The sequence below is a fragment of the Schistocerca americana genome, chromosome 4 (genome assembly GCF_021461395.2).
Source record: "Schistocerca americana isolate TAMUIC-IGC-003095 chromosome 4, iqSchAmer2.1, whole genome shotgun sequence".
NCBI lineage: Eukaryota > Metazoa > Arthropoda > Insecta > Orthoptera > Acrididae > Schistocerca > Schistocerca americana.
The window spans coordinates 562,822,895-562,849,702 of NC_060122.1; the positions used below are offsets into that span (position 1 = coordinate 562,822,895).

A 26,808-nucleotide genomic window follows, 5' to 3' on the forward strand; every position below is an offset into this window, starting at 1 on the left:
TGTATCAGTAACTTCTTCTTCTTTTTGTAAATACTTTATTTGTGAATTCTGCACTCATTGCATTGTAACTCCTGTTAGCTTCATTTTCTGTTGGTTTTGGGTTTTCTTCATAGAAAGATTTCTTCTGGAAATTGCGTGTGATGCTTTTGTACATTTTAATATGCTGTGATTAAGCTCAGCACCTGAAATTGTTTGTATATTTAACGAAAACCACCAGTGATGATTACTAAATATCTCTGCACCTTTGCCACTAGGAGATATGATGGGGATGTGGGTGCAGTCCACAGTGCCTAAAATACCAGGAAAATGTGATATTTTATGAAAACCACGTTGTATTTTCATCATGTTATTTCCTTCCATATGATGAATTCTTTCTTCAGTAAGGCAATGCAAGCCAATTCCGTGAGGACGACTCTGCAAACTGTTACTACATTGTTTGAACAAATTGCCAACCATCATCTGAAAGCTTCCTGAAGCATGAACTAGGAATGTTAAAAGTAGCATACATATTGGAGTCAGTAGCTAGTTACTTTTCATCGTTTCAGCAGATTCATACTCCCTCAGCCTTAGTTCTAACAGCTGCGTAGTTTTTTTTCCACCCAAGTTTAAATGATTTATCACTTGATTTAGAGAATGAGTGTGCCCTTTATCGTCCTCAGCAGACACATCAAATTAAGCACACTTCTCCAAAGTACACGACAGGAGATAACACATCACACAGAATGCTGCCCTTTGCCGTGGCCCAGAATACTTGGAAAATGGAAAGAGTGTCATGGTTTCAGAATGCAGTGTTGTTATTATTATCTTTATGGCCAATACAGCAGAGAAAGTAGTAGCAAATCGAAAAAAATTCCTAGAATTGGGCTGGATTTAACTAGAGTTCCTTTATATGAGAGACCAAAACACAAGCTTTGAGCTACCCAATCATTTGTACAAAATGTGCTTGATAAATAAGAACTTGCAAACAACTTGTGTGTAAGTGCTTATTTCTCCTCTGCTCATCAGTGCTCATGCAGCTGCCACAGCTGTTTAGTCACTTGTTCGGGAGTTCAAAAATTAACACATGTTGTATAGTAATTGCTACTAGAGCCGAGAGAGCACATTTATAAGAGATGTTCAATCATTATTGGCTGTTGTCAGTATCAAATGGTTCAAATGGCTCTGAGCACTGTGGGACTTAACTTCTGAGGTCATCAGTCCCCTAGAACTTAGAACTACTTAAACCTAACCTAAGGACATCACACACATCCATGCCCGAGGCAGGATTCAAACCTGCGACCGTAGTGGTCGCGCAGCTCTGGACTGTAGCGCCTAGAACCGCTCAGCCACTCCGGCCGGCTGTTGTCAATATCAACATACCTAACTGTTCATGACAAATATTTCTAATTTTCCTTTCGTGCTCTGTTGTCGAATGTCTATAAAATGCCTCAAAAGTAATTACAGAAATTGCAGGATGTCTCCATGAACTGTTATGAGATAAATTATTATCTGCACTCATTATGTACATAAATGGTAACTCCCTTAACCCAACCATATCGGGGGGAGGGGGGGGAGGGGGGGATCGGGCTTCATTAGTGTGGGAGTAGTATAGTTCCATATTTAAGTTTTAATAGCAATTTCTTTATTATTTCAATTTGTATTCCACGAAACAAAAGCATTGTTGTGCAATATCACTACATTGTAAACTGATGATTACATGTGGACCTGAATTTGACACAAGAATTTTTGGCAATCAAAGTTGATCCTGCTTCAAGGCGATATAATCTGGGATTAACATTTATACAACCCAGATTTCTGAGTTAGGCTTGATCTGAGATCATTTTCTGTGTTAATCTAAGGTCAAATGCTTTATACAATTGGCCCTAAGTCTCAATGAAGCATAGTTCAATCTCTCAATGACAGAATTATTTGGATTCATGTTGCTGGAACCTTTCTTCCTGTTTGATGCAAATTATGATCAAAATACCAACATAGCCAATGTGCTGCCAACTATCACCAGGACAGCTAATTTAATTATGAAGATGTCTGAAGAGGAAGTTGTTGCTTCACAAAACAGAATTAGTTGCCCAGAAGACCTCTTACTTCTTTTTATGTGTAAATATTTGTAACCTAGTCACACACGACTCCATCGGTGTAAATTATTCCATTCTACCAAAATATCACACAACCTGGTTGATAGTGAATCTAAGAAAAGTTCATACTTTATTATACTGTTGGGCAGTGTGAAAGGCTACACAATCACAAAAGGAAAGTATAAGGACAGATATTGGTGTGCAGGAATTATGTTCAACAAATGAAAATGTTGCATTGCGATTGATGTGTGGGCATTTTTTGCAGTTATTTTACTACATTTTTTTCACATTTCATTCCCTGTTGCTAATTACTGAGTGGGCAGTACGATTAATGAACCATAGAGTCAGGGAGTTTGCAGCCAAAAACCAGGTAAGGTAAGCTGGCAGAAGGGCAAAGAGAGTCCCAGTTGGGAGAGGATTACCAAATCTAGCATTTGCATATTTAATTTATGCAATATTTCCTGCAATAAACAACCACAGGGAAGACTGATACCACAACAAAACTTAAGTCAGAAGTGACAGACAGACAGTCACAATGAATGAGGTGAATGAAGTGAGGAAATTTTAGTCAAGTTTCAAAGAGTGAATGATCCGCCTCAAGATTTTTATTTTCTGAAGAAAACAGCAAGTTTGATGTATGAAAAAATTTATCAATTTTCTGAAAAGAGTGAATTAAACATTTACAATTCGTTTTAGAATGAGTTACAATCTAATTTTTCTGTACCTGCACATTTAATGTCCTAGAATTCCCTTTGTTGTCATAAATTGGAGCCAGTAATGCATGGAGTGGCCTTGCGCAGGTCTTTATCCAGCAGTATATGTCAAATGAATGATGATGATGATGATGATTATGGTAACAGTGCATGTGTCTGATATGAATACTCACTCTATGATCCTCAAATTTCTCAGTTATCTTGTGAAACAAAATACGGGTTAAACAGTGATATTTTAAGGCAAAAAGTAAAATCAAAAGTAGTGGTTCAAAAGTCAAGTAAAATGACTGAAAAACATTTGGAAAAAAATAGTGGGCAGGGAAGTACTTTGTCACCACTACAGGTTACCACCACCAACAAAAGTGAAGCATGTTCTGCCAATGAACAATGTGGCATTATGCAGCACTGAATGTGTGTCCATTGTGTGTAATTATTTAAGGGTCAGACACAGTCAGCAGCTCATGATACGCATTCCAAATAATGAAATATGTGATGTCTACATTCAATCTTCAATTTCTGTGGATGAGAATTGTCCCCGAAAGAATCATTTTACAATCATATATTGTATATATAAGAGGCTAGATTACTATTCACTGAATAAAAGTATTGAACTGTGAATTGGCAGCCCCCACTCCCTCACACACACCTGATGCTGCAGTTAACTGTTAACTAGAACAAGTAGGTATCTCGGCTGGGATGGGTTGTGGGGTAATGGAAGGTGTGTAGGATTGGGACGAGGAGAAGCAGGACAGGAGATTGAAGGTCATGTGAATGAGGAACAAGCATGTATTTACGATGGAAGATAGCAAGCATTAATGCAGGGAGCAATGTAGAAGGTCCGCAGGCTAAATTTTGAGAAAAATAAGTATAGGGGGAAGATGTTGAAAAAGATGAAGGAAACACATGGCATTCAAAGTAATGTCAAGTATAATAGTGATAGGACTGTGATATTAGTGTGGTTTCAGGAGGGTGGAACGGGGTATGTACGAAAAGGGGATAGGGCGCGAGTAGAGTGTGATAAAACATGTTTCACAAAGCCCAAAAGCTATTTCCACAAGGTCTCCTCACCACAGAATAAAAACAGATAGCTATGCCATGCACATAAGTAACAATTTAAGATTCAAAGGTCCCGAGTTCGATTCTTGGTCTGCACACAGTTTTAATCGGCCAGCAAGTTTCATACCGTGTACACTCCCCTGCACAGTGGAAATTCCATTCTGGACTTGAAGATTCAATTAGTATGATGTAATGATTTCTAAAATATATCTGGACAATGATAAGAGACTAATGCACATTTTCTCTCTCATGGTTGGCTCAAAGGTTCTTGGAATCAGAGTCACAGTCATGGTCACTATCAAGCATCTCCCTGTCCAGTAGCAGGCACAGCTTTAAGGCCAGTTGAATGAAGATGTCTCTGGTCAAAATGAAATGAATGGTCAAGAGAAAGAGAGATAAAATATCAAATCATCAATAATTGTGTTTTCCTTGTTCAAAAAATTATGTTATGTACAATCATGTGTGAAAAATACATTTAATATCCAGACTCTGTATGCAATAGAAGCTTCATGTATATTAATTCAGCTTGCATGAAATATTTTACTACACACTCAAAGAAAAGAAGTCAATTTTAAATGTGTACTCCGATTATTCCACATAGTTGTACTCTGTATATTTATGTGACATTCAGATCTCTTTTTTGTTATTTATGATATTGAGATATTAACAAGTTCTACAGGTACACCATCACCATAAGAAATTATGAACAGTTAGAAGATGCCATGGTGGTATGGTAATGTGGGAATTACATATGGTTAATTTCTGCACCAGAATCACCCCCGATGCAGAACCAGCATTAAGATACAATACTGATGTCTGTGCACAAAGGACTATCTGAACGCATATTAATATTATTTGACCCTAGCAGTGAATCCCAAGTTGACAACTTGTGAAAAATTAATAAATTATATCAAATATCCCACAGAAAAAGACCAAAAAACATCATATGAACAAGCTGTATTTTCTATTGAAATGAATGATTTATTGTCAAAGAAATGTGCATGGAGTATGTTGTTTCAGATTAATAATAATAATAATAATAATAATAATAACAACCACCCATATCCAATAATACACCTATAAATCACAATTAGTATGCAAATAGTAAAGGTCAATTGGCAAGGTTGGTATGAATAATTGAGATTCTCTACGCACTGCCTCCCTCTGTGAGTATAAGCATTAGTGCTATCTGACTGACTATCTTAAGCGACAGTGATTGTGAACCATTGAACTGTAAGATTGTGCTACACGCATTAATTGAATAACTGTTACTGCAAATCGAAAGAACATCCCGCAGAGGGTGTAAAGCAATATGGAAAATAACAGAAGATGAAGACTCAAACTTCTCAAAGAAAATTTAATTATATCACTACAGAAAATTCCCCAAGTGCTGGAGCTGCAAAGATGCTGACTACAGACAGTTGCCCACCATGACTGAATCCCGTGCTCAGTACTGCAAAATCTACAAGTCTGCAACCTGGGCAGCCACGCTCAGATTCAAACACTGGGCTCTGACTCTATTGCTGGACCTAAGCAAACTCTCTCATCTTCATACCACGCTGCCCCATGCGAACTAGAACCCACTTTTTCCAAAAACTCTCCACATGGAGCACATAAAAAAAAAAAAAAAAAAATCAGCCTAATTGCACGTGGCAGGATTTCACCAAGCCAACAGCATAATCAAATACCAGCATAACACAGCTTTCCTCCATGAGACAGGCAATTATCACTCCTCCAATAGGGTGGCTTGCTGCCAAAAGTTACTCATGCCCCAAGTATGTCTTCTGATGTCACTATCTGATTCCAAATCATGACACTTATTTTCAGTGTGTGTGGGAAATCAATGGCACAAATACCCAAACATCTCAAAAAATACATTAGCTGCACTGATGGCACACTATCGAGCACCCATCAGTGTAAGAAAGTTTCTCCCCCTTCATGGAACAATTTCCAAAGTACCGTCCCATCGAGTGATAAAGCCTGAAATTTGTAAAAGGCATTAGGAACAATATACTGGAGTGCATTAACAGCAGGACACTGCTCGTGGCATGGTGACTCCCCGTTACCGAGGGCCTTCCGCAAGCCTCTCCTGTAAAGTGAGAGCAGCGACTAGCCCACGCACAAGTCCTGCCATTGTACCTCTAGCTGGATGCTTCCACCTATCACAATTCCAGCCCATTAAGGTGGCCTTCCCCACACAGTGACAACACAAACAGATCACAAACTTTCAGTCAACAGAAAGAAAGAAGTGTCACTCCTAATTACTCAGTGCAATGAGATACTGAGACAAGCAGTATGCTCTCTCTCAACCCACTTTATTAAACATCATAACTGCCCTAGCGCTTCCCTATTTAGATAAAAATGCATTAAAATGTACACATACTCATTAATTCAATTAATTAAAACGAAAGGAGACAAGCTCTCATGACTTTCCGTCTTTCACAATGAGCAATTCATATATAACTTGTCACAGAGTGATGTACTTCGGGCAAGTGAGGGACTGTTCAATTTCATTAGGGTTACAAGTTCATACTATATAGTTATCACCAAATTATCACCTTCTACTGAGACCACAAAGTCATCCATGTATGCAGTCTTGTTTATAAGTGGCGCTACGGTGGGAAATGCTATCATACACTTGTTGGCAAGTTCCCTTAGTGTTGCAGAAAGTAAAAATGGGCTGAAGGTTAGGCCGAATAGGAGTCTGTTAAAACGGCAAGTTCTCTTGGTGTTGCAAAAGTAAAAATGGGCTGTAGGTCAGGCCGAATGGGAGTCTGTTAAAACGGTATTCTGTTAGTTCATCCGTCGTTTGAAGATTTCCTGTTTGATCCTGGCTGATTTTGAACCAGAAGAATCTGGTCAAGTCTTTGTCCTATTTGCTCAAGGTTAATTGAAGGAAAGCTTGTGTGATGTCCGTGACAATAGCCGTAGAATATAGTCTGAAATGCAGTAAAATTTCCAGAATCTCTGGTAATAGGTTCAGTCCTACTTCTAATACCTCATTCAGAGAAGGAGCATTGTTTTTGTGAGATGAAGCGTCAAAGACTATTCTCCACTTAATGGTTCCATATTTCTCCTTCTTCACTGCATGACGAGGGAGATAAAATAGCTCCTTTCCTGAGAGTGGGGTGGGAGCGACCTCTACTTGCCCCTTCGTAATGTAGTCTAGCATAAGATCGAAATACATTTGCTTAAAGGTGTCTTGACGTTGAAATCTTTCCCTAAGGTGCTTGAATCGTTTTTCCGCGATCGGTCTGTTACTCAAAAGCACTGTATGTTGTCTTTTGGGAAGTGTAACCACTGCTCGATGATCCTTTATAGAGAAAGACGCTCTAAACTCTCCAAGAAGTCTTGTATCCTTGTTGTTCACAGGTAGATTCTGATCAGCAGTAATCCCTATAGTTTCCAAGTCCCAAAAACGTCTGAAATCATTATCCAAGTGCAGAGGAGATCGGTCAGTCTGAGTAAAATTTACCATGGTTGCATGCACACAGGCTTGTGACTTACCACTAAGTATACAACCAAACAGAGAAGGAACTAACACTAAGGTTTCAGAGATGCGTATGGGCGAATTATGCTTCACTATCTTCCAATACAAATCGCTTCCTACAAGAATCTCCACGGGAAGATCTTCTGTTGAATCGGTTTTCGGATCTGCTAGCATAATCTCACGGGCATCTGGTAAACTCTTTATATGTTGTGGAACCGAAGGCTGGTGAGAAATAATGTGACTACTTTCAAAGGCAGTAAGTGGCACTGAAGAATTCTGCCAAAGGCCCTTCATATTAAACTGAACAAGCCTGTGGTGGCGTGGGCGTGTAGGGTTTGATTCAAAGGAACACACGGTTAGTTCTTGTCGGTCTATTGTTTGCAGTTTCAGATCAATCAGCGATTTTGCTATGTAGCTGGACTGACTACCTGGGTCCAGTAGACATCGCATTGTCCTGCTCAATCCTGTAGGTCCTGAGAAGCATACTTGAGCTGTCTGAAGGTACGTGTATTCGTGGGGAGCGACAGATACAATTCCCACGGAAGTAACGTATGTCTGACCCGCAGGACTCCTAATGGACTTATGATGCAGTCTTTTACAGTTAACACACCGAGCCTTTTCTTTCTTTTTGCAATTTGAGACTTTGTGCCCACGTTGAAGACAAAGAAAGCATCTGTTTGCTAGTTTCAATTTATCTATTCGATCATTAACGCATACGATCTTCTTACCGTCTTGCGCCCAATGACCGCAAGATTCGCAAAAGATGCAGAATTGTTCCTTTACGCTGGTAGCCTTTGGAATCGATCTTTTAGATTTCGCGCATATGTGAAATGTGAACATCTTATATGATGACGTCGTAACCCATTTAGCCTGTAGCAAGGACAGACTTGCTCCTATGAAGAAGGTGACGATTGCCTCGAATCGAACTTTTAGCGGCAGTAGTTGGGACTAGACTATTGTGTTACTTTTGCCACGCAACAGACATTGAAATTGCCCATGCGATATTGTGGACGGATTCTACAATAACACTAAGTTGGATTTGCTGTGATCCTAACAGATGGAAGACCTTTGTTTGTAGTCGTGTAACTGAGATACAAACACACACAACTCCCATGCAATGGAAACACTGCTCAGGAACAGACAATACTGCTGACCACCTCTCACGTGGTCTCCTCGGCTACCAAATGAATTCTCTGGATATTTGGTGGCATGGGCCGCCTTGGCTTACAAGCCCTCCCGAATGCTGGCCAAACAATACTCCAACAATGGTACGACTTCCTCCCGATGAAGAGAGGAAGAAAACCCAGAGCCGAGTCTTATTAATATCTATGCCAAAACGCCTTTTGAACTTACTTAAATTCAGTTCATACTGGAAGCTCATTCATATCACAGCATGGACTCTCCACTTCCTACACAACATTCGTCAGAAGAATAAATCTTCAGGAGAACTTACAGCCACCGAATTATCAGCTGCCAAAATGTATTGGGTTTGAGAGTCAAAAATCGCATGATACAATCCTTTCATAGAAGATGGACTGATACGTCTAGGAGGTCAACTGCAGTGCACTAGCCTAAATAGGTAACAAAAACATCCTGTACTCCTTGACAGTTCCCACCACTTCACACGATTGGTTATTCGAGAGACACACATCCGTCTCCATCACTTTGGTGTTCGTTCTGTACTATCCGAACTGCGAACCGAATTTTGGATCCTTAGAGCTTGTCAGGCAATCAAAAGAATCCTACACTCATGCCTCGCATGCAAGATCTTGAAGAATCCACGAGGGCAACAGATTGAAGCACCGCTGCCACCTCAATGAGTTTCGCCTGCCAAACCATTTGCTGTAACCGGAATAGACTTTGCTTGCCCACTATTCATCAAAGTGGGGAAGGAAACGCACAAGTCATGTATCACTCTTTTCACATGTGCTACCACATGAGCTGTACAGCTCGAACTCTGTACAGACTTGTCAACGGACAAGTTTCTTATGGCACTTCAGCGATTCGCTGGAAGACGCGGACTACCCCACACGATATATACAGATAACGCGAAAACATTCCACGCCACGAATATGGAACTAGCTCAACTTTGGAAGGCATTAATCACCACAAAAACTTATCAGTTCATCGCCCACCATGGTATTACTTGGAAATTCATTGTCTCCCGGGTTTCGGCACCAAATTCTTATGTCGTGAATCACAGTAGAGCAGCGATTAGCAGTCTAACAATGCTTTATTTCATAGTCACAGAACATACAATATAACATGTCAAAGATACAGTGTCCTAAGACTAAACAAACAGTCTCTCACTTGCCCGAAGTACATCACTCTGTGACATAACTGATTGTTTCCTACAGCTTAGGTTATACATAATAATTTAGTATCCAGTGACAATATTATAAACAAGGAATGTTTGTAGCCAAGGTTGGTGTAAAGCTATGGTGAAATAGTTCTGATAGACACCTGTAAAAAACTCTGAAAATCATGTTGTACCACTATCACCTGAAATGGAAGCCTTTATTATAGTTTCCTATTTCAATAGTTAATAATCGTCATCAGGATGATGGTAGCACAACAGGATTTTCAATTTTTAAGTTTTTACCTAAGCACATTTAATTTCAAAGTTTACCTTGGAAACAAGGCAATTAGTAATATATGCAGTGAAAGGTGAATATCTGCAAGGATAGGAGACAAAATGAAAATGATCAATATTTGTTTTTAAATATATTGCTTTTTCTTTCTGAATTTTGAAATTAAAAACCCTCTAACATTTAATAAACTCGTTCTTCTTTCATTATCTTGTTTCTGCAATTATTGCAACTTCACTTTTCAACATTTACAATAGTAAGCCTCTTCTTAAACAATAATACATGAGTATTTTCTTATCTTCTATTATTATTATTATTATTATTATTATTATCATCTGCTGTAAATAACTTCTATCATTTTTAAATAGTGATGAACTTTTATTACATGTCCGTACAGATATGTGGTTTGAGAAGGACCTAAGCTCCTACTAAATCACAGTAAAAGTTGTACATAAAATTTCTTTGTTCTTCATTTATATTGTTAAATGGCTCATCCTGGGTTTTACACAGAAACAGAGTACTCTTAAAGTCCTCCTTGGTAATCGGTATGGTGTTCGTAGCTCCAAAAAAAAAAAAGGTTCAAATGGCTCTGAGCACTATGGGACTTAACATCTGAGGTCATCAGTCCCCTAGAACTTAGAACTACTTAAACCTAACTAACCTAAGGACATCACACACACCCATGCCCGAGGCAGGATTCGAACCTGCGACCGGAGCGTCGTAGCTCCAAGCAGCAGCTCGTGTGACATGGGAATTCCTACTGCCTAACTCAATACGTTGCACGTTACCCAAGGGGTACCTCAAATGAATAATAAAAATACAAAACAAACATCTGATGATGCATAGAATGTAATCTACATGTAAACAACAGTTTTTGTCCCATTTAATTATTATTAAAATTATAATAAAATTAGTTGTACACATGAATAATCATTTATAGATGACAAGGGTACAGAAAGTTTCTTCGCACCTCTAAGATTTACGAGAAAATAGACAAATTATATTTATTCTAATTCTGTGCCCTCAAAGCAACCAGCTGGAATGGTTTGATGGCTGCTCACAGACACTATTAAAGAAGAGCATAACACATTGTTTAGACATTGGAACTGTACTTTCTTAGCAGATAACTATGGGGTGTTCAACGTGCGCCATTATGTGCATCAATGCAAGATGGTTCAGATAAATTGTGACAGTATTCACACGTGCGATCAAAAACAAATACGTAAAAATATATCATTCAGATGAAAAAGCATCTGCTTGAACAAAGAAGACTGTTAAAAGACTCAAAGCAATAAGATCATGAAGAGGATACAGTAATGAGATAATAGTTTGGATCGTACAGTTTACAAGTTTAAAAAAATGATCTCCCAATCCACTATACTAGGACAGATGTTATTGATGTTGTAGCAGTAAGGGGTATGGTATTCAACACAGAATGAGCATTTCAGACGTGAGTGCACAACCCTGCTTGATCATGAAAACACCAAAAGGCACTTGGTGGTGGTGGTGGTGGTGGTGGTGGTGGTGGTGGAGGTGGCGGCGGCAGGTGTGGAGGTCGTACTTTCAACCAAGGTAGGCAGTATGATGGATGATTAGAGCAGAAGAGTGATCACTACTGAAGCAACAATGACATTGACCTGAGACACGAAATATTGAAGAATCTGATATGTAGCTATTAGTTTGTTTTAAAGTTGAAGGGTGCTTTGTACTGTAGATGTGTACTGCAAGAACTCAAATCTATACAAAATTTTCAGTCTGGTTACATGTATAAAACTAGTTATATGTTCAAAATGGAAGCAAAGATAAAACTTATGCTCAAAACAGTACAGAATCTTGGTGAAACCAGCTGTTGAAGAAAATTACTCTTAAGTTCTGGGAGTTGATTTCATAACGATTGAATTAATGATTGAATTAGAGAGAGAGAGAGAGAGAGAGAGAGAGAGAGAGAGAGAGGGGGGGGGGGGGGGGAGAGCTGGCAATGTATGTTTATGTACTTGTAGTAGTGGCTTCTTGCATTTTATTAGTTTACTGCAAGATGTGACAGCAAGTGGATAGTTATTTCGATACCTGGCGGTAATGCAGAGTTGCTTAGTGATTACTAGTAGTGGTGGTGGTGGTGGTGGTGGTTAGTGTTTAACGTCCCGTCGACAACGAGGTCATTAGAGACGGAGCGCAAGCTCGGGTTAGGGAAGGATTGGGAAGGAAATCGGCCGTGCCCTTTCAAAGGAACCATCTCGGCATTCGCCTGAAACGATTTAGGGAAACCACGGAAAACCTAAATCAGGATGGCCGGAGATGGGATTGAACCGTCGTCCTCCCGAATGCGAGTCCAGTGTGTTAACCACTGCGCCACCTCGCTCGGTGATTACCAGTAGCCTCTGAGACTTTAAAGAAGAGAATTACCATGTATAAAACAATTGCAAACATCTGATTACTTTACAAGTGAATTCATGTGTTAAATATTTGACATTATCGAGAAAAAGTTTAGAAAAGGTCTGAAATTACACTTGGTGATTGTTGGAAGTTGCTAAGTGCTCTCATTATAAAACACTGGATAAGTCTGTATAATTTGTGCTCCATGCAATCATGTCTCCTGAACTATTTGTCATACGCTGATATAATTTTGCAAGTAAATTCAGTGGCATAAGTAAGTTCTCCACACATCCCAATGTTTATGCAATCATGTCTCCTGGACTATTTGTCATACACTGATATAATTTTGCAAGTAAATTCAGTGGTATATGTGGATACTATCTGCAAACTGTGTTATAAATTGAGTCATTAGTAAATAAGTAATAAATTAAAACATCATATAGCATATGGTTAACTTTTCTCCTTTCATCATTCCGTATAGCGTAAAATTTATAGAAAACATCAAATAAACATTAATTACAAAAGTAATAAATTTACTAACCTTTTTGCCTGTATTCAAATAAACGTGGATCTGCTTTTAATGGAATCAGTCCTAATCTATGGGCCAAAACTTCATCCTGGATAATACTTGTATTGTTGTATACAAAAACCTTTTCAATTGCCATACTTGGAACCTAAAACGTGAAAGGCCAATTAAAAAGTGACGCTCTTTGCAGCTAAATAAATATAACTAATCTGATTGATCTGGTTGTACCGTAAAGTTCTAGATATGATGATAAGATCAAGTGAGCTCATCAGCAAATCACAAAGCTAACAGAAGGGCCATCCACCGACAGTGTTTCACTTCCACTAAAACAAGGTAAATAACAAGAGCAAACACAACAACATTAGTCCACACAAAACAAGATAAATGCACATGAAAAAAGTAAGTGTGTGTGTGTGTGTGTGTGTGAAACACAGTCAACTAAAATGTGACACACTGCGACTTGCATGTCACAAGCATTGCATACTTGAGGGCCTTCTTGCTGGAGCAAGAAGCCATGCATCATGTGGCTGTGTCCCATGTGAAGCCAAGTGAGAAACACCTTGTCTCACCTGTGGCTGGAAGGAGCTACACCACTGTCATGTTGTTGACTTTACTAACTGCAGTTGATCTCTTCCAGCTATTCACGTTTTCAGCCAGGCATAACTCTATACCTAAACAGTGAGGTGACGGCATACAAGAGGCCAGCGCACTGGGCTATCTCATTAGCACTACACACTTCCTTCGCTGCTACATCTTTTCCCTTAATAACCACATGCCCAACAGACTTTGTAGGCAGAGAAGTGTGTCCTGGATATTCTACACTATTTTGTCTGCATGCTTTGAAGATAGTGAAGGACACTCAGGGAGATGGTGCAGATGAGGAATTTAGCAGTCTCAGCACACCTCATCTGTTCCATAGCCCCCAAGACCATGTAACATTCTGCACCATAGTGATTTCTTTAGATAGATGGAGCTTGAGGACATGATCAGAGCACACAACACAGCAGCCAAGGGAGTCCTATCGTTTAGACCTGGTTGTAAATGTATCTTTATAGTACTGGTGCTCATTTAAAAGGTCATAAAATATTGTGCTGCATAGCCCCATCTAGCAGGGTCAGTTTGTTGACAGTGTAATACACACCACCAAGATCCACACTGAGAGCAGCTAAGTAGCTGTCAGGTCTCTAATGGACAGACCAAACAATGGTTAACAATTCGCCTCAAGGTCTTTCCTAACCAGTTAATTCATGTTGTGTTTCAATAACAATTGAGGGATGTTTAGTCCTTCCCTGTTTTGAAGAGGGGAACCAATACAGCCTCCCTTCATGAACTGGGACATTGTCCTGTCTGCCATATTGTATTAAAAAGTGCTAGAAGGATTTTTCTCCAAGTTGCCACAGAATTCTGTGCTTGATTTTGTTTTGACTGGGTGCAGTATCACGAGCCTCAGACAGTGCTGAATCTCTAGCTCCCACATGGAAAAGGGGTCGTTATAGGACTTGGCGTTATTGGACTTGCAATCCCACCAGTCCCTTCAAGGTTCAGATAGTGATGTCAACATGTTGCGGGATTTAGGCTCGCATTACAAACAGTTTTGGCAAAATGCTCTGCCACTGTCTGGGCGATGTCTCTGGGTGTTGTTTGGAGATATCCCTAATTCACTATGGCTGCTGTGAGTGGCCCACCTTGAATTCCAGAAATCCTTCCGATGGCTCCCCATACTTGTGTTGAGCTGGTAAAACAGTAAAATGTTTATTGGCGACTCCATGGAGTGCTGTGTGCACAACGACCATATATGTTAAATTAACAGGAAGGACAGCATTGGCCATAATACTGATGTTTTATTGACAGCAGAATCGATTTTCGATCACATGGTGATCATCTTCAGTGCTGTACAAATTAAACTCAGTCACTGGTATCAGTAAAATGTGTTCGGGAATTCCCACCACAATCTCTTCTTCATATCCTTCATAATAAAGTGCCATTCAGCCCTTGACATCCAAAGAGCTGCGCAGGTTTCTGCAGTAGGTTAGCACATGAACCTGCGCAATGCCACCTGCTTGACCCTGATTGCAGAGTGGCAGTCTTCATTCCATCAAGGCACAAGCAGTCTTCACAGATGCAACAAAGACTTTGGAAAAGTCTGCATCATCAGCTTGATGGATCCATCTGTTCCTGGACACTATCTCCGTGCTCAAACACAGCCAGTCAACTGCACATCGTCTAGTTGGCTTATTGCACTTTCGTGTCTTACTACCAGGCACTTTTTATTCTTCAGATGCATCCACATGGGGAAGAGGTCACTGGACTGCAGATCACCAACCATTGACTTCTGAGCAGCATTGGTAAGGGCAAGAGAGAGCATGGTTGGATCTATGACAGAGAATAGAGCATATCTGTGGTGAATGGCGTGCTCTGCCCGTGTTCAGGAGGCATAATGCTTCTGAACAGATGAGATTTTCAACAACTTGACCCAGGGGACAAATGGTCATAGATTCCAATGACACATTAAATGCACAGTGCAAAGCACGAATGAATGGGTGAGCAGCTTAATAAAACCACTGAGAGTCTCAGTAACTATGTTGTTATTTGCGGGCAGGTATAGGGGGCATTCTGTTATTAAATATGGCACATATCCTATTGCAGCAAATGCTTCCATGTTGGTGTTGAGGGGGAAAGATGAAGAGCATCATTCTCCACTGATGAATAGAAACATATCTCTTCTCATCTTCCCGAAGCAATGAATGCTCCATTAAATTTCAGGTGTGCAGCCGCATAAATTCCACTTCTTCTACACTGAAGCACCAAAGAAACTAGTATAGGCATGGGTATTCAAATACAGAGATATGTAAACAGGCAGATACAGGACTGCGTTCGGCAACACTTATACAAGACAACAAGTGTCTCGTGCAGTTGTTAATCAGTTACTGCTGCTACAATGGCAGGTTATCAAGATCTGAATGAGTTTGAACTTGGTGTTGTAGTTGGCACATGAGTGATGGGACAGAGCACCTCTGAGGTAGTGATAAAGTGGGGATTTTCCTGTATGACCAATTCACGAGTGTATCGTGAATATCAAGAAACTGGTAAAATATCAAATCTCTGACATTGCTGAGACCGGAAAAATATCCTGCAAGAACAGGATGATGAAGACTGAAGAAAATCATTCAATGTGACACACGTGCAACCCTTCTGCAAATTGCTGCAGATTTCAATGCTGGCCCATCAAAAAGTACCTTGGTGTGAACCATTCAATGAAACATCATCAATACAGGCTTTCAGAGCCGAAGGCCCACTTGCATACCCTTGATGACTGCAAGACACAAAGCTTTACATGTTGCCTGGGCCCGTCAACACCGACATTAGACTGTTGATGACTGGAAACATGTTGCCTTGCCGGACGAATCTTGTTTCAAGTTGTATCAAGAGGACGGACGTATACAGATATGGAGACAACCTCATTAATCCATGGACCCTGCTTGTCAGCAGGGGACTGTTCAAGCTGGAGGCTCTGTAATGACATGGGGCGTGTGCAGTTGGAGTGATAAGGGACCCCTGATACGTCTAGATCTGACTCTGACAGGTGACACATACATAAGCAGGGGCATGAATTCTTCATGAATTTCATTCCATTTACTCAGTTGAACAGTACCTATGCCTCGCAGACAGGTGGATGAACAATATACACAGATGTCATTGCTCGAAGTTTAAATAGGAGGGAGAACACTATTTGACAATGTTGTCAGGAACGGGTGAACCATGGCTGTACACAGTGCCAAGAATGAAGCTGCCGACCTACAGAGAGACGACAGAATTAGGGGAGCGAGCGATTGTCTGAGAGGTACTCACTCAGAGGCAGAGATTCATCATTATCATCAATCCAATGTGCAACTGGTGCTTTAGTAACCACAATCACCATTAACAGGCAGCTCATAGAAAGAGGACTGAGCTCACAGTGCCTCTTGTGTCAAGTACTATTGATCTATGTACATCAACGAGCCCATTTACAGTGATGGCAGACAAATTGAGCCTGCAATCTCATTGACTGGGGAAGTGTTATCTTAAGTGATGAGTCAAGCTTCCAATTGAGCTCCTGTGACCAGGGAAGATGTATCTGGAGGTACCCTGGACAGCGGTGGGATATCAACCTGACTGTCGCCTGCCATATGGCCCAACACCAGGGATGATGGTCTGCGATCTCATTTAATTTCGTAGCGAGACCCCTTGGTTGTCATCCATGGCACCCTTACAGAACAGCGACTTGTTGATGATGTTGTATGTCCTTTTTTTGTGCTCCATGGCAAGCAATCCTGGGCTTATACTTCAGCAAGATAATGCTCGTCCACACAAGGTGAGAGTTTCTACTGCTTGCCTTCAAGCTTGTTAACCCTACCTCAGCCAGGAACGTTACCATATCTCTATCCAACTGAGAACATTGGGAGCATTATGAGCAGGACCCTCAAATCAGCTTGGGATTTTGATGATCTAATGCACTAACTGGACAAAATTTGACTTGATATCCCGCAGGAGGACAGCCAACAATTCTATCAATCAATGCCAAGCTGAATAACTGATTGCACATGGGAACAGGGGGACCAACACATCACTGACTGCTCAATTTGTGAATCACTTTCTGTTGAATGAATCATGCTATATTTCTGAAACTATACTCATTTGTTTGTCTGTACATGTACATCTCATCTATGGATGTCTATCCCATTCGGTTAAGTCCTTTGTGGTAAATCGTATCTCCCCCCCCCCCCCCCCCCCTCTCTCTCTCTCTCACTCTTACCTTGGAGTGTATGTATGGGAAATGGATAAACGTCCTAATCTCCTTCACCTCCTTCCTCTCTGTCCATGTGTGCTTCCCCCCCCCCCCCCCTCCCCGCCCCTCCCCCGATCCTTGTATACTACTATAGCAAATGAAACCTTGATTGGGAAAAGAAGTCACTTAAAAGAAATGGGTATGAGAGGCCTCTTCTGCTGCTGGATCTGTGAGGATAGTTGCTTCATTGACAGTATTTCACAGAGTTCTATTTTGTGAACTGGTAGGATTACAAAATTTCAGATGATTGAGATTCCATTGTAGTATTCTAATCATAAGCCAAAAAGCCATAAATACAAATTTCCTGTTCCCTGTCAAAACCAGCTGCAAGGAAGCAAAGAAAACACATAACTGAGTATAAAATGTGTTTTGAAAATTATAAATAAGGAGAAGGAATATATATGAGAGAAATGATTTGTCTAATGCTTTAAATACCCTGATATCTTAGTTAAAACTGACTGCGAGAAAGAAAATAAAGCCATTCATTTACACAGCAGAGCATTTTATTTCTTGCAGTCAATAAGGAAGAAATTTTTGCTGGCATCTTTTCCATATTAGCCTATACCCTTCCAAATGTTTATTACAGTATCGTGTAAAACTTTGAAGTAAATTGGTCAATAACTTTTAGAGATTTTTGGTAACAATGTTAAGCAATGAGTTTTCTTTGTATAGTAGAATAGATGTATCAGCCTGGAAGTGTCTTGCTGATGGATGAATATCAGCTTATCTACTACCTGAAAGGACCTTGAGGAATGGTATTGATTTGTTACATTAAAAATCTTCTGTATTTTTCTTTAGACAATAACACCAAACATACCCAATGAATATGATAAGTCTGGGATCTTTTAGATTTAATATACAAACATCAGCGAAGGTATCAGGGCTTTTTCTGGACAGCAGACTATCCTGGAGTGAACACATTATTTGTAATCTTATAAAAACAGATAAAGCTCTGAATATCTTACATGCTGTAAGTTGTGTGGTGGAGAGCCCAACTGGACACACTATCTGTTGTGAATCACCGATCTTTCAAAGTGCCGCCGTGCAGTTACGCGGGTCCTCTACATGTGGCGCTGTCTGCCAGCCATGCAGCAGCAGCGCTACCTAAGTGGCCAGCCAGCCAGCGGCCGCTAGACTCGGACTCAGTTATGATTTGACTGTTAAAGTGTACACACGCCATACTCTGTTTACTTGATCTGTGCCTCTCATGTATTGTGTCTTCCTTGAAATATATTTGTTCAACTTGAAGTTATAACAATTGGTGATGAGGTAGCGATTTTTCTTTTCCATTGTTGACCCACATGTTTCCATGGCTACTTTAGAGCAACTATTACAAGGTCTCATAGAGCAAATGCTTCTCACAAATGAGATTCGTGATTTCATCGTGGCATCAAAGTGGTGTGTCTCACGTCGCTGTCTCTACCTCCTTTTCCTCCTTGTGACGAGACGGTAGAGGACTGGTCTGATTACGAAAAATGTCTTCGACAGCATTTCTTGGCATTTCATGTTGAGGACGAACAAACATGTAAGTCTCTGTTCCTTTCATGGATTTCACCAGAAATGTATCAGTTGTTGTCACAATTGGCGCCTTTGAAAGATCCTGTGTCTTTGTCCTTTGCGGAAATGTGCTCACTTCTGTCCGTCTATTTTCAAAAGCAAATGCATGTGATAGCCTCTCGTGTTGCCTTTTATCATTGTCCAAAACAACCAAATCAATCCTATCGTGCTTGGGCTGCTAAATTTCACTGCCTCAGTAGAAAGTGTCAATTTGTTACTGAAGTTCACAAAGAATCCTATGCCGATTCCATGGTACGGGATGCTATTATCCGATCGGCGCCCGACAAAGAAGTTAAGCAATGTGCCCTTCAGTTGGCAAATCCGACTCTAGATGAAGTCCTATCCAAATCTCAGTCTTTTGAAATTTCTCGCACCGCTGGAGCGCAAATAGAGGCATGGGGTAATGTCGGGGAAATACAACCTCTGTGCGATGTTGAGGAAGCGTGTGGCGTGTACCCGCCGGCCGACGTGGCTGCAGTATGCTCCCAAGCGCAGCCTCAGCCTAACTGTAAACAAACCTCTAAGAAACTGCAGCAAAACCCACGGCAACTTCCTTCATGTCTGCGGTCCTTTACGAAACATTCACGAGAAGGCTGTCCACAATGTTGGGCCATGTGACAAAAAAAAAAAAAAAGGGGGGGGGGGGGGGGGGGGTCAAGTGTCATCCGTTTGCAAATCCGACCGCATACATGATGTTCATGAACATGACGCTGATTCTGATTCTGTGTTGTCTGTCAATTGTACTTCTTCCCTTTCAGGGAAGTTATTCTTCACTGTCCAAATAATTGGTCGAGATGTACACATGCAAGTGAATACTGGTTCTGCTGCCACTATCATCAATTCTCAGACGTATCTTCAGTTGGATTCTCCAATCCTGTCAACTGTCACTCGGCAATTAAGGACTTACAATAAACATAAGATTTCTCTCTTAGGACAATTTGATGCTGAGGTATTTTACAAATCTGTCGTTTGCACTGTTCCCATATTTGTGGTCGACCATAGTAACGCAGAGAATGTTTTTGGTTTCAATGCCTTTTGCGTTTTTGGGTTCTCCATAGAGGACTCTGTCAATATCATCTCTGATGCTATTCCTTATGCTCAATTGGATTCCTTGTCGACGACATTTTCATCCCTTTTTTTCTCCTGGGCTAGGCCATGCAAACGACTTTGAAGCTCATATCACACTCAAATCCACTGCTCGGCCTAAGTTATTTCGGGCTCGGCCCATTTCTGTGGCCTTTCTTGATCAGGTCAAACGGGAGCTGGATCGCCTCACTGCATCAGGGGTCCTGCTTCCTGTCACTTCCAGTGAGTGGTCCTCTCCTGTCGTCGTTGCTAAGCCAAATGGTGATATTTGTCTCTGTGGCAATTTCAAACCCACTGTAAATGCTCAATGCCTTATCAACACTTACCCTATGCCTCAACCTGAAGAATTGTTCACTAAACTTGCTGGAGGCCAGTATTTTTCTAAACCTGACCCGTCAGAAGCTTATCATCAACTTCCTCTCGACGCTGCTTCCCGGCAGTTTCTGTCCTTAACACGCCTTTTGGCCTCTATCAATACCAATGATTGCCATTCGGGGTTGCCAGTGCCTCTGCTCTCTTTCAGCAATTCTTGGAACAATTATTGCTCACTGTCCCTGGGTGTATAAATTACCAGGATGACACTGTTGTCACTGGCTCCACCACTGACGAACATCTTCAAAATCTCCGCACACTTTTTCATGTCTTACAGACTGCCGGTCTTAAGTGTACTCTTCAGAAATCAAAATTTTTTTAGGCATCTATCACGTACTTGGGGTTTCAACTCTCTCAGGATGGTATTTGTTCACTTCAGCAAATTGTCGCTCCGATCGGTGCCCTTCCTCGCCCTACATCTGTTAAGGAACTGCAGGCCTTCTTGGAGAAAATAGCATACTATCACAAGTTTTTACTGTCTGCTGCTTCAGTGGCTCAGCCGTTGCATCGCCTGTTGCATAAAAACGTGCCTTTTCACTGGTGCGCGTCATGCGATGCGACTTTCCAGAAATTGAAGACTATGCTGAAACAGGCCCCGTGCCTGGCTACTTATCGACTTGGCCAACATCTTGTTCTTGCCACGGACGCCTCTCAATACGGCGTCGGTGCAGTCCTTGCGCACCATTTTTCCAACGGTTCTGAACAATCCATTGCTTATACCTCCAAAATGCTCACGGGTGCCCAACAAAAGTATTCTCAAATTGAAAAAGAAGCTTTGGCAATTATTTATGCTCTCATAAGTTTGGTGTTTTTCTCTATGGATCCAAATTTCATCTTGTTACGGATCACAAACCACTTGTTTCCTTGTTTCATCCATCAATGTCACTTCCCAACAAGGCTGCACACCACCTCCAGCATTGGGCTCTTTACTTGTCTCATTTCAATTATTAGATTCATTTCCGGCCGATGGCACAACATGCGAATGATGCGAATGCTGATGCACTGTCTCGCCTTCCCATGGGTCCTGATCTGGCATTCGATAGGGACAAACTTTTGTGATTCCACCTGGATGTTGCCGAGCAGCGTGTTGTGGACGGGTTCCCCATCACCAGGGACCGGCTGGCGGCTGCTACGGGTTCTGACCCTACCCTCTCCTGGGTTTTACGCTAAGACTTCTGATCCATTGAGGAACTACTACACTTTGCATTACCGCCTCACTGCTAGGGATGGTGTTATCCTCCTTTCCACCGAAAATAATTCGCACGTGTTGTGGTACCTGCGTCTTTGCGTGCTTTGGTCTTGCGCCTCCTTCACCAAGGGCACTGGGGTGTCTCTCGCACAAAATCTCTGATGCGCCGTCATGTGTACTGGCCCGGCATCGACTGAAACCGCACACATGGTCGCTGCCTGCGGCCCTTGTGCATCACAGGCCACCGCCCCGAAGTCATCTTTGTCACCGTGGCCTTTGCCTGAGAAGCCCTGGGAGTATATTCATGCTGACTTCGCGGGACCTTTTTAGGTACTTATTGGCTTCTCGTTATTGACGCCTACTCTAACTTTCCTTTCATTGTCCGTTGCACATCGCCTACCACCGCGGCAACCACCAATGTTCTAGCTTGCATTTTCTCTTTGGAAGGCCTTCCCTCTACTCTTGTTACTGATAATGGTCCGCAATTTGCCTCTTCCGATTTTGCGGATTTTTGTGCCCGTCATGCTGTCATGCATGTCACGGCCCCTTCGTTCCATCCACAGTCAAACGGTGAGGCTGAACGACTGGTCCACACATTTGAGGCTCAGATGAGGAAACTCCTGACTTCTTCCGCTGCTGATGATGCGCTTCTCCAATTTCTGGCTTCTTACCGTTTCACCCCCATGGCCCGGCTGAGCTCTTACATGGCCGACAGCCCCACACGCTACTTCATCTTCTGCGGCCTTCCACCTCACGGCTGTGGGTGCCTTCGCTTGGCAGTTCACCGACGACGACCTTGTATGGGTACGAGGATATGGCAGGTGGCCAAAATGGAGTCCTGCCCGCATCTTATGACACCGTGGCCAATGCCTGTATGAAATCCAGAGAGACATGGGTGTTGCAGTGCGTCATTCAGACCAGCTTCGGCCTCGTGTTCCAGAAACGCCTGTTCCAGATGCCGTTACACCACGTTCGGCTCTACGTGATGCTCGAGATACTGGAATCTTTCATTACTCACAACGCAGTCCTCTCACCATCATATTGGTGCCAGCACAGGAACTGATGCCACCAGGAGATGTGCCCATGCAGATGACCATCATCTGTCAGAGCAACTCTACTCGCTTCCTTCTCCTACGGACGCGGACACATGTCTCCTGTTATAACAACCGGACTTCCCGCAATGGGCAGATTGGTGCACAGAGCCCCAGCAGATTTGACCCTCATGTCTCCTGTCATCTCAACCCGTTATCATCGGGGACACTTCCGTCCGTACGGGAAGCCTCCTCCTCAAGACTTTACAGCCAGCCAAACAACACCTATGGACATTAGCAACCTACAGGCCACCTCCATCAGGACCTGTGGAAAAACTTCAAAGGGGGGGGGGGGGGGGGAGGGGGGGGGGAGGAGGGGCAAGTGTTGTGACTCACCAATCTTTCAAAGTGCCGCCACGGAGTTACGCGCGTCCTCTACATGCGGCGCTGTCTGCCAGCCATGCAGCAGCAGCGCCACCTAAGCGGCCAGCCAGCCAGCGGCTGCTAGACTCGGACTCAGTTATGATTTGACTGTTAAAGTGTACACACGTCTTACTCTGTTTACTTGATCTGTGTCTTTCATGTATTGTGTCTTCCTTGAAATATATTTGTTCAACTTGAAGTTATAACACTATCCTCTTATACTATGGACTAATATGCTCTGGAATGGACTACAAAACTTTTCTGTTTTGAAACAATCCACAATATGTACCAGAAAAACTAGAAGTGTCTAAGAGCAACTATTAAAGGAGATTCTACTACTCTCTTTTCCAAAGTGAAGGTTGAGAAATTTGCGCCCATCACAGTCACAGAATCAAATGAGCCTCTGGTTTAGACCTTCCACTGAGTTCTAAACCAGATGACTGCAATTGACTCAGGGTATAACAATGCAAATGATGAGCTGTGCATGCACTCATTGAGTTATGCTAGCTGCCTTCATCAGTTCAACTAGCTACCTTAAAGAGCCAAGGATGGCCACAGAATACTGAAGGAATGTGCCTTCCTGAGGACCACATTGGAACTTACATTGGTTTACCTATAACGGTACGTTTTATTTCTTCTGTCTATTTTTATCCATTCATTCGCCTAAATAGTTTCCAGCAAAGCTTAAAAAATGGTATGCCCACAGCAATGAAGCCCATGGAGCTAGTGAAAAAAGATGAAGAACATTAATTTTCTTATGTTTGTAAAAACTCCTATCAGAAGTTTCACCGATCGTGTACCATATATATTTTCCCTGTCCATGATCGAGAGAGAATGTGGATTTCTGTTTAGTTCAATAATAAAGAAAACTACATTAATTCTTATAGTATGAAGTCAACTTCTTTACTAGTTCCATATTTCATCTGATCTACCTAGCTATGTTAACAGTGTCTGTAATACTTCGGAGAGGCAATAAATTTAAGCACAGCAAGCTGGTGGCCATAACAATGTCTTCAAAGAAGAATCTGAATGGTGGGCTCCATATGGTACCCAAGTTGTGCAGCGATCGTAAACCATAAAATTACCAAATAATCAGCAACCACCCGCAAAATCATGTTTTTTTTATTTACTTTTGCAAATCAATTTCAACTGATTAACAGCCATCATCGGTGCTACAAATACAAGAGTAAAAATAAAAATAATTAATAACAGTGACCAAATGAATAAATGTAAATCATCATCATCAGTTATCTGCAATATTAGCAGGTCCTTTGCCTCTCCATTTTCTGCGATCCATTGCTTCCTTCTTAAGGCTGCTGTATGTTGTACCGTCCATCATGTCATCCAGTATCTGGAATCTCTTCCTTCCTCGCTTCCTTTTCCCTTCTACATAACATTCTAAAACTGTTTTCATCAGTCCGTCATTCTTTCTTAATATATGCCCAATCCAATTTCTTTTTCTTCTCTTTATTACATCTAGAAACTGCCTTTTCTCTCCCACTCTTCTCAGTACCTCTTCATTTTTTACTCTGTCCATCCAACTTATTCTTTCCATCTTCCGCCATGTCAAGATCTCAAAAGCCTCCAGCCTTTCTCTGTCTTTTTTCCTCATAGTCCATGTTTCAGCGCCATATAGAAGAACACTCCATACAAGACATTTTATGAGTCTCTTTCTGAGTTCTCTGTCCATACCGCTGCAGAAGATTCTCCTTTTCTTATAAAATGCCTCTTTTGCCATTGCTATCCTTGTTTTAATTTCTGTGGTGCACTTCCAGTCGGTGTCTATCCTGCTTCCGAGATACTTAAAATTTTGCACCTGTTCTAGTGTTTCTCCATTCAGCACAATTTTTATTTCCTTATTTCCTCCTATTGCCAATACTTTTGTTTTATTTGTGTTAATTTTCATTCCATATTTTTTTCCGTTAGTTGCAATGGTGTCCACCAAATCCTGTAATTCTTTTTCCCCTGTGGCTAGAAGGACCATGTCATCAGCAAATCTCAAGCACCCTACTCTTCTTCCTCCAATTTCTACTCCTTTGTCATCTAATGAGCATTGGTCAATCACATTTTTCAAGTACAGGTTGAAAAGAGTAGGTGATAAACAGCATCCTTGTCTTACTCCTTTCCCTAGTCTGATCCAGTTTGTACTTTCTCCTCTCACTTTAACTGAAACTTTTTGATTAAGGTACAATGAGTTTATAAGTCTTCTGGTTTTCCAGTCCACTCTCTTTTCCCTCATAATAGTCGCCAGCTTGTCCCAAACCACATTGTCAAATGCCTTTTCTAAATCGATGAAGCACATATATAGGTCTCTTCCTTTTTCAATAAACCTTTCTCCCAAGATTCGTAGGAGCCCTATTGCGTCTCTGGTGCCCGTATTCCGTCTAAAGCCAAACTGCTCCTCGCCGACATTCTCCTCTATTACATTTTCAAGTCTTTTATTAATTATTCTTAACATCACTTTGGCTGCATGTGAAATGAGGCTGATTGTCCTGTGCTCGCTGCATTTCTTGGTTCCTTGTTTTTTCGGTAATGGAATCATTACTGTTGTCAAAAAGTCCTCAGGTCATTCACCACTGTCATATATTTTATTACATAACCTCAATATTTCTCTTATTCCATTGTGGTTCAAGCATTTTAGTATTTCTCCCAGTATTGTATCTGTACCTACTGCTTTGCCATTTTTCATTGCAGCAATGGCAGACTTTACTTCTTCCATTATGATGGTCGGTCCTTTCTCTTCATCACTTACACTGTTGTGTGATTCAAGTTCCAGAGTTTCTGGTTTGCTATTTGTGTCATATAGCTCTTTTATATATTCTTCCCATCTCTGGAGGACATCGTCACAATCTTTATACACTACCTCTTCGTCTTTACTCAAAATTTCCATAGTAGCACTTCCTGCTCTGTTTTGTTCCCATGTCATAGTCTTTACTCTGTTGTATAGTAAGTCGTATCTTCCTTTCCTGTCCAGTTCTTCAATTTCATCACATTCCTCTTTTAGCCATTTTTTCCTAGCCTGCTCTGTTTCTCTTCGCAGTTCGTTATTTAACCTTCGGTATATCTTTCTTGCATCTTCAGTGTTCTTGTTTTTCAATTTTCTTCTCTCCTACATCTTGGAAATCATTTCTTGTGTGACCCATGGTTTTTTTGACTTTTTCCCTTTTACATATCCTATATTTTGCTGTCCTGCTTTAATGATTCCTTCTTTCAGCATATTCCAGTACTCGTTGGCATTGTCAGGTGCTTCTTTGTCTCGTAATGTGTTTAGAAAGTCCCGAGACAGCATTTCTGTAATTTGTTCTTTGTTGGACCTTGTCTTCTCTAGATCCCATTTCTTCACCATTGTCGCCTTTTTCAGTTTTTTCATTCTTATTTCTATTTCTGCCGTAAGTAAGTTGTGGTCACTATTAATATCTGCACCTGGTAATGTGTGCACCTTCTTGATTCCATTCCTGAATCTTTCTTCTACCAGTATAAAATCGATTTGGTTTCTATATTTATCCC

At 41.3% G+C, this 26,808-nt stretch overlaps 1 protein-coding gene across 1 annotated transcript in view; it reads right to left on the reverse strand.

Annotated features, from left to right (window-relative positions):
• The window catches only part of LOC124613936 (DNA-directed RNA polymerases I and III subunit RPAC1), a 218,032-nt gene that overhangs the window by 60,447 nt on the left and 130,777 nt on the right, over positions 1-26,808 (reverse strand). Inside the window, exon 4 of the mRNA XM_047142689.1 lies at positions 12,834-12,966. Within this exon, the coding sequence (XP_046998645.1) occupies positions 12,834-12,966 (133 nt within the window). The remainder of the gene's footprint in view (positions 1-12,833; positions 12,967-26,808) is intronic.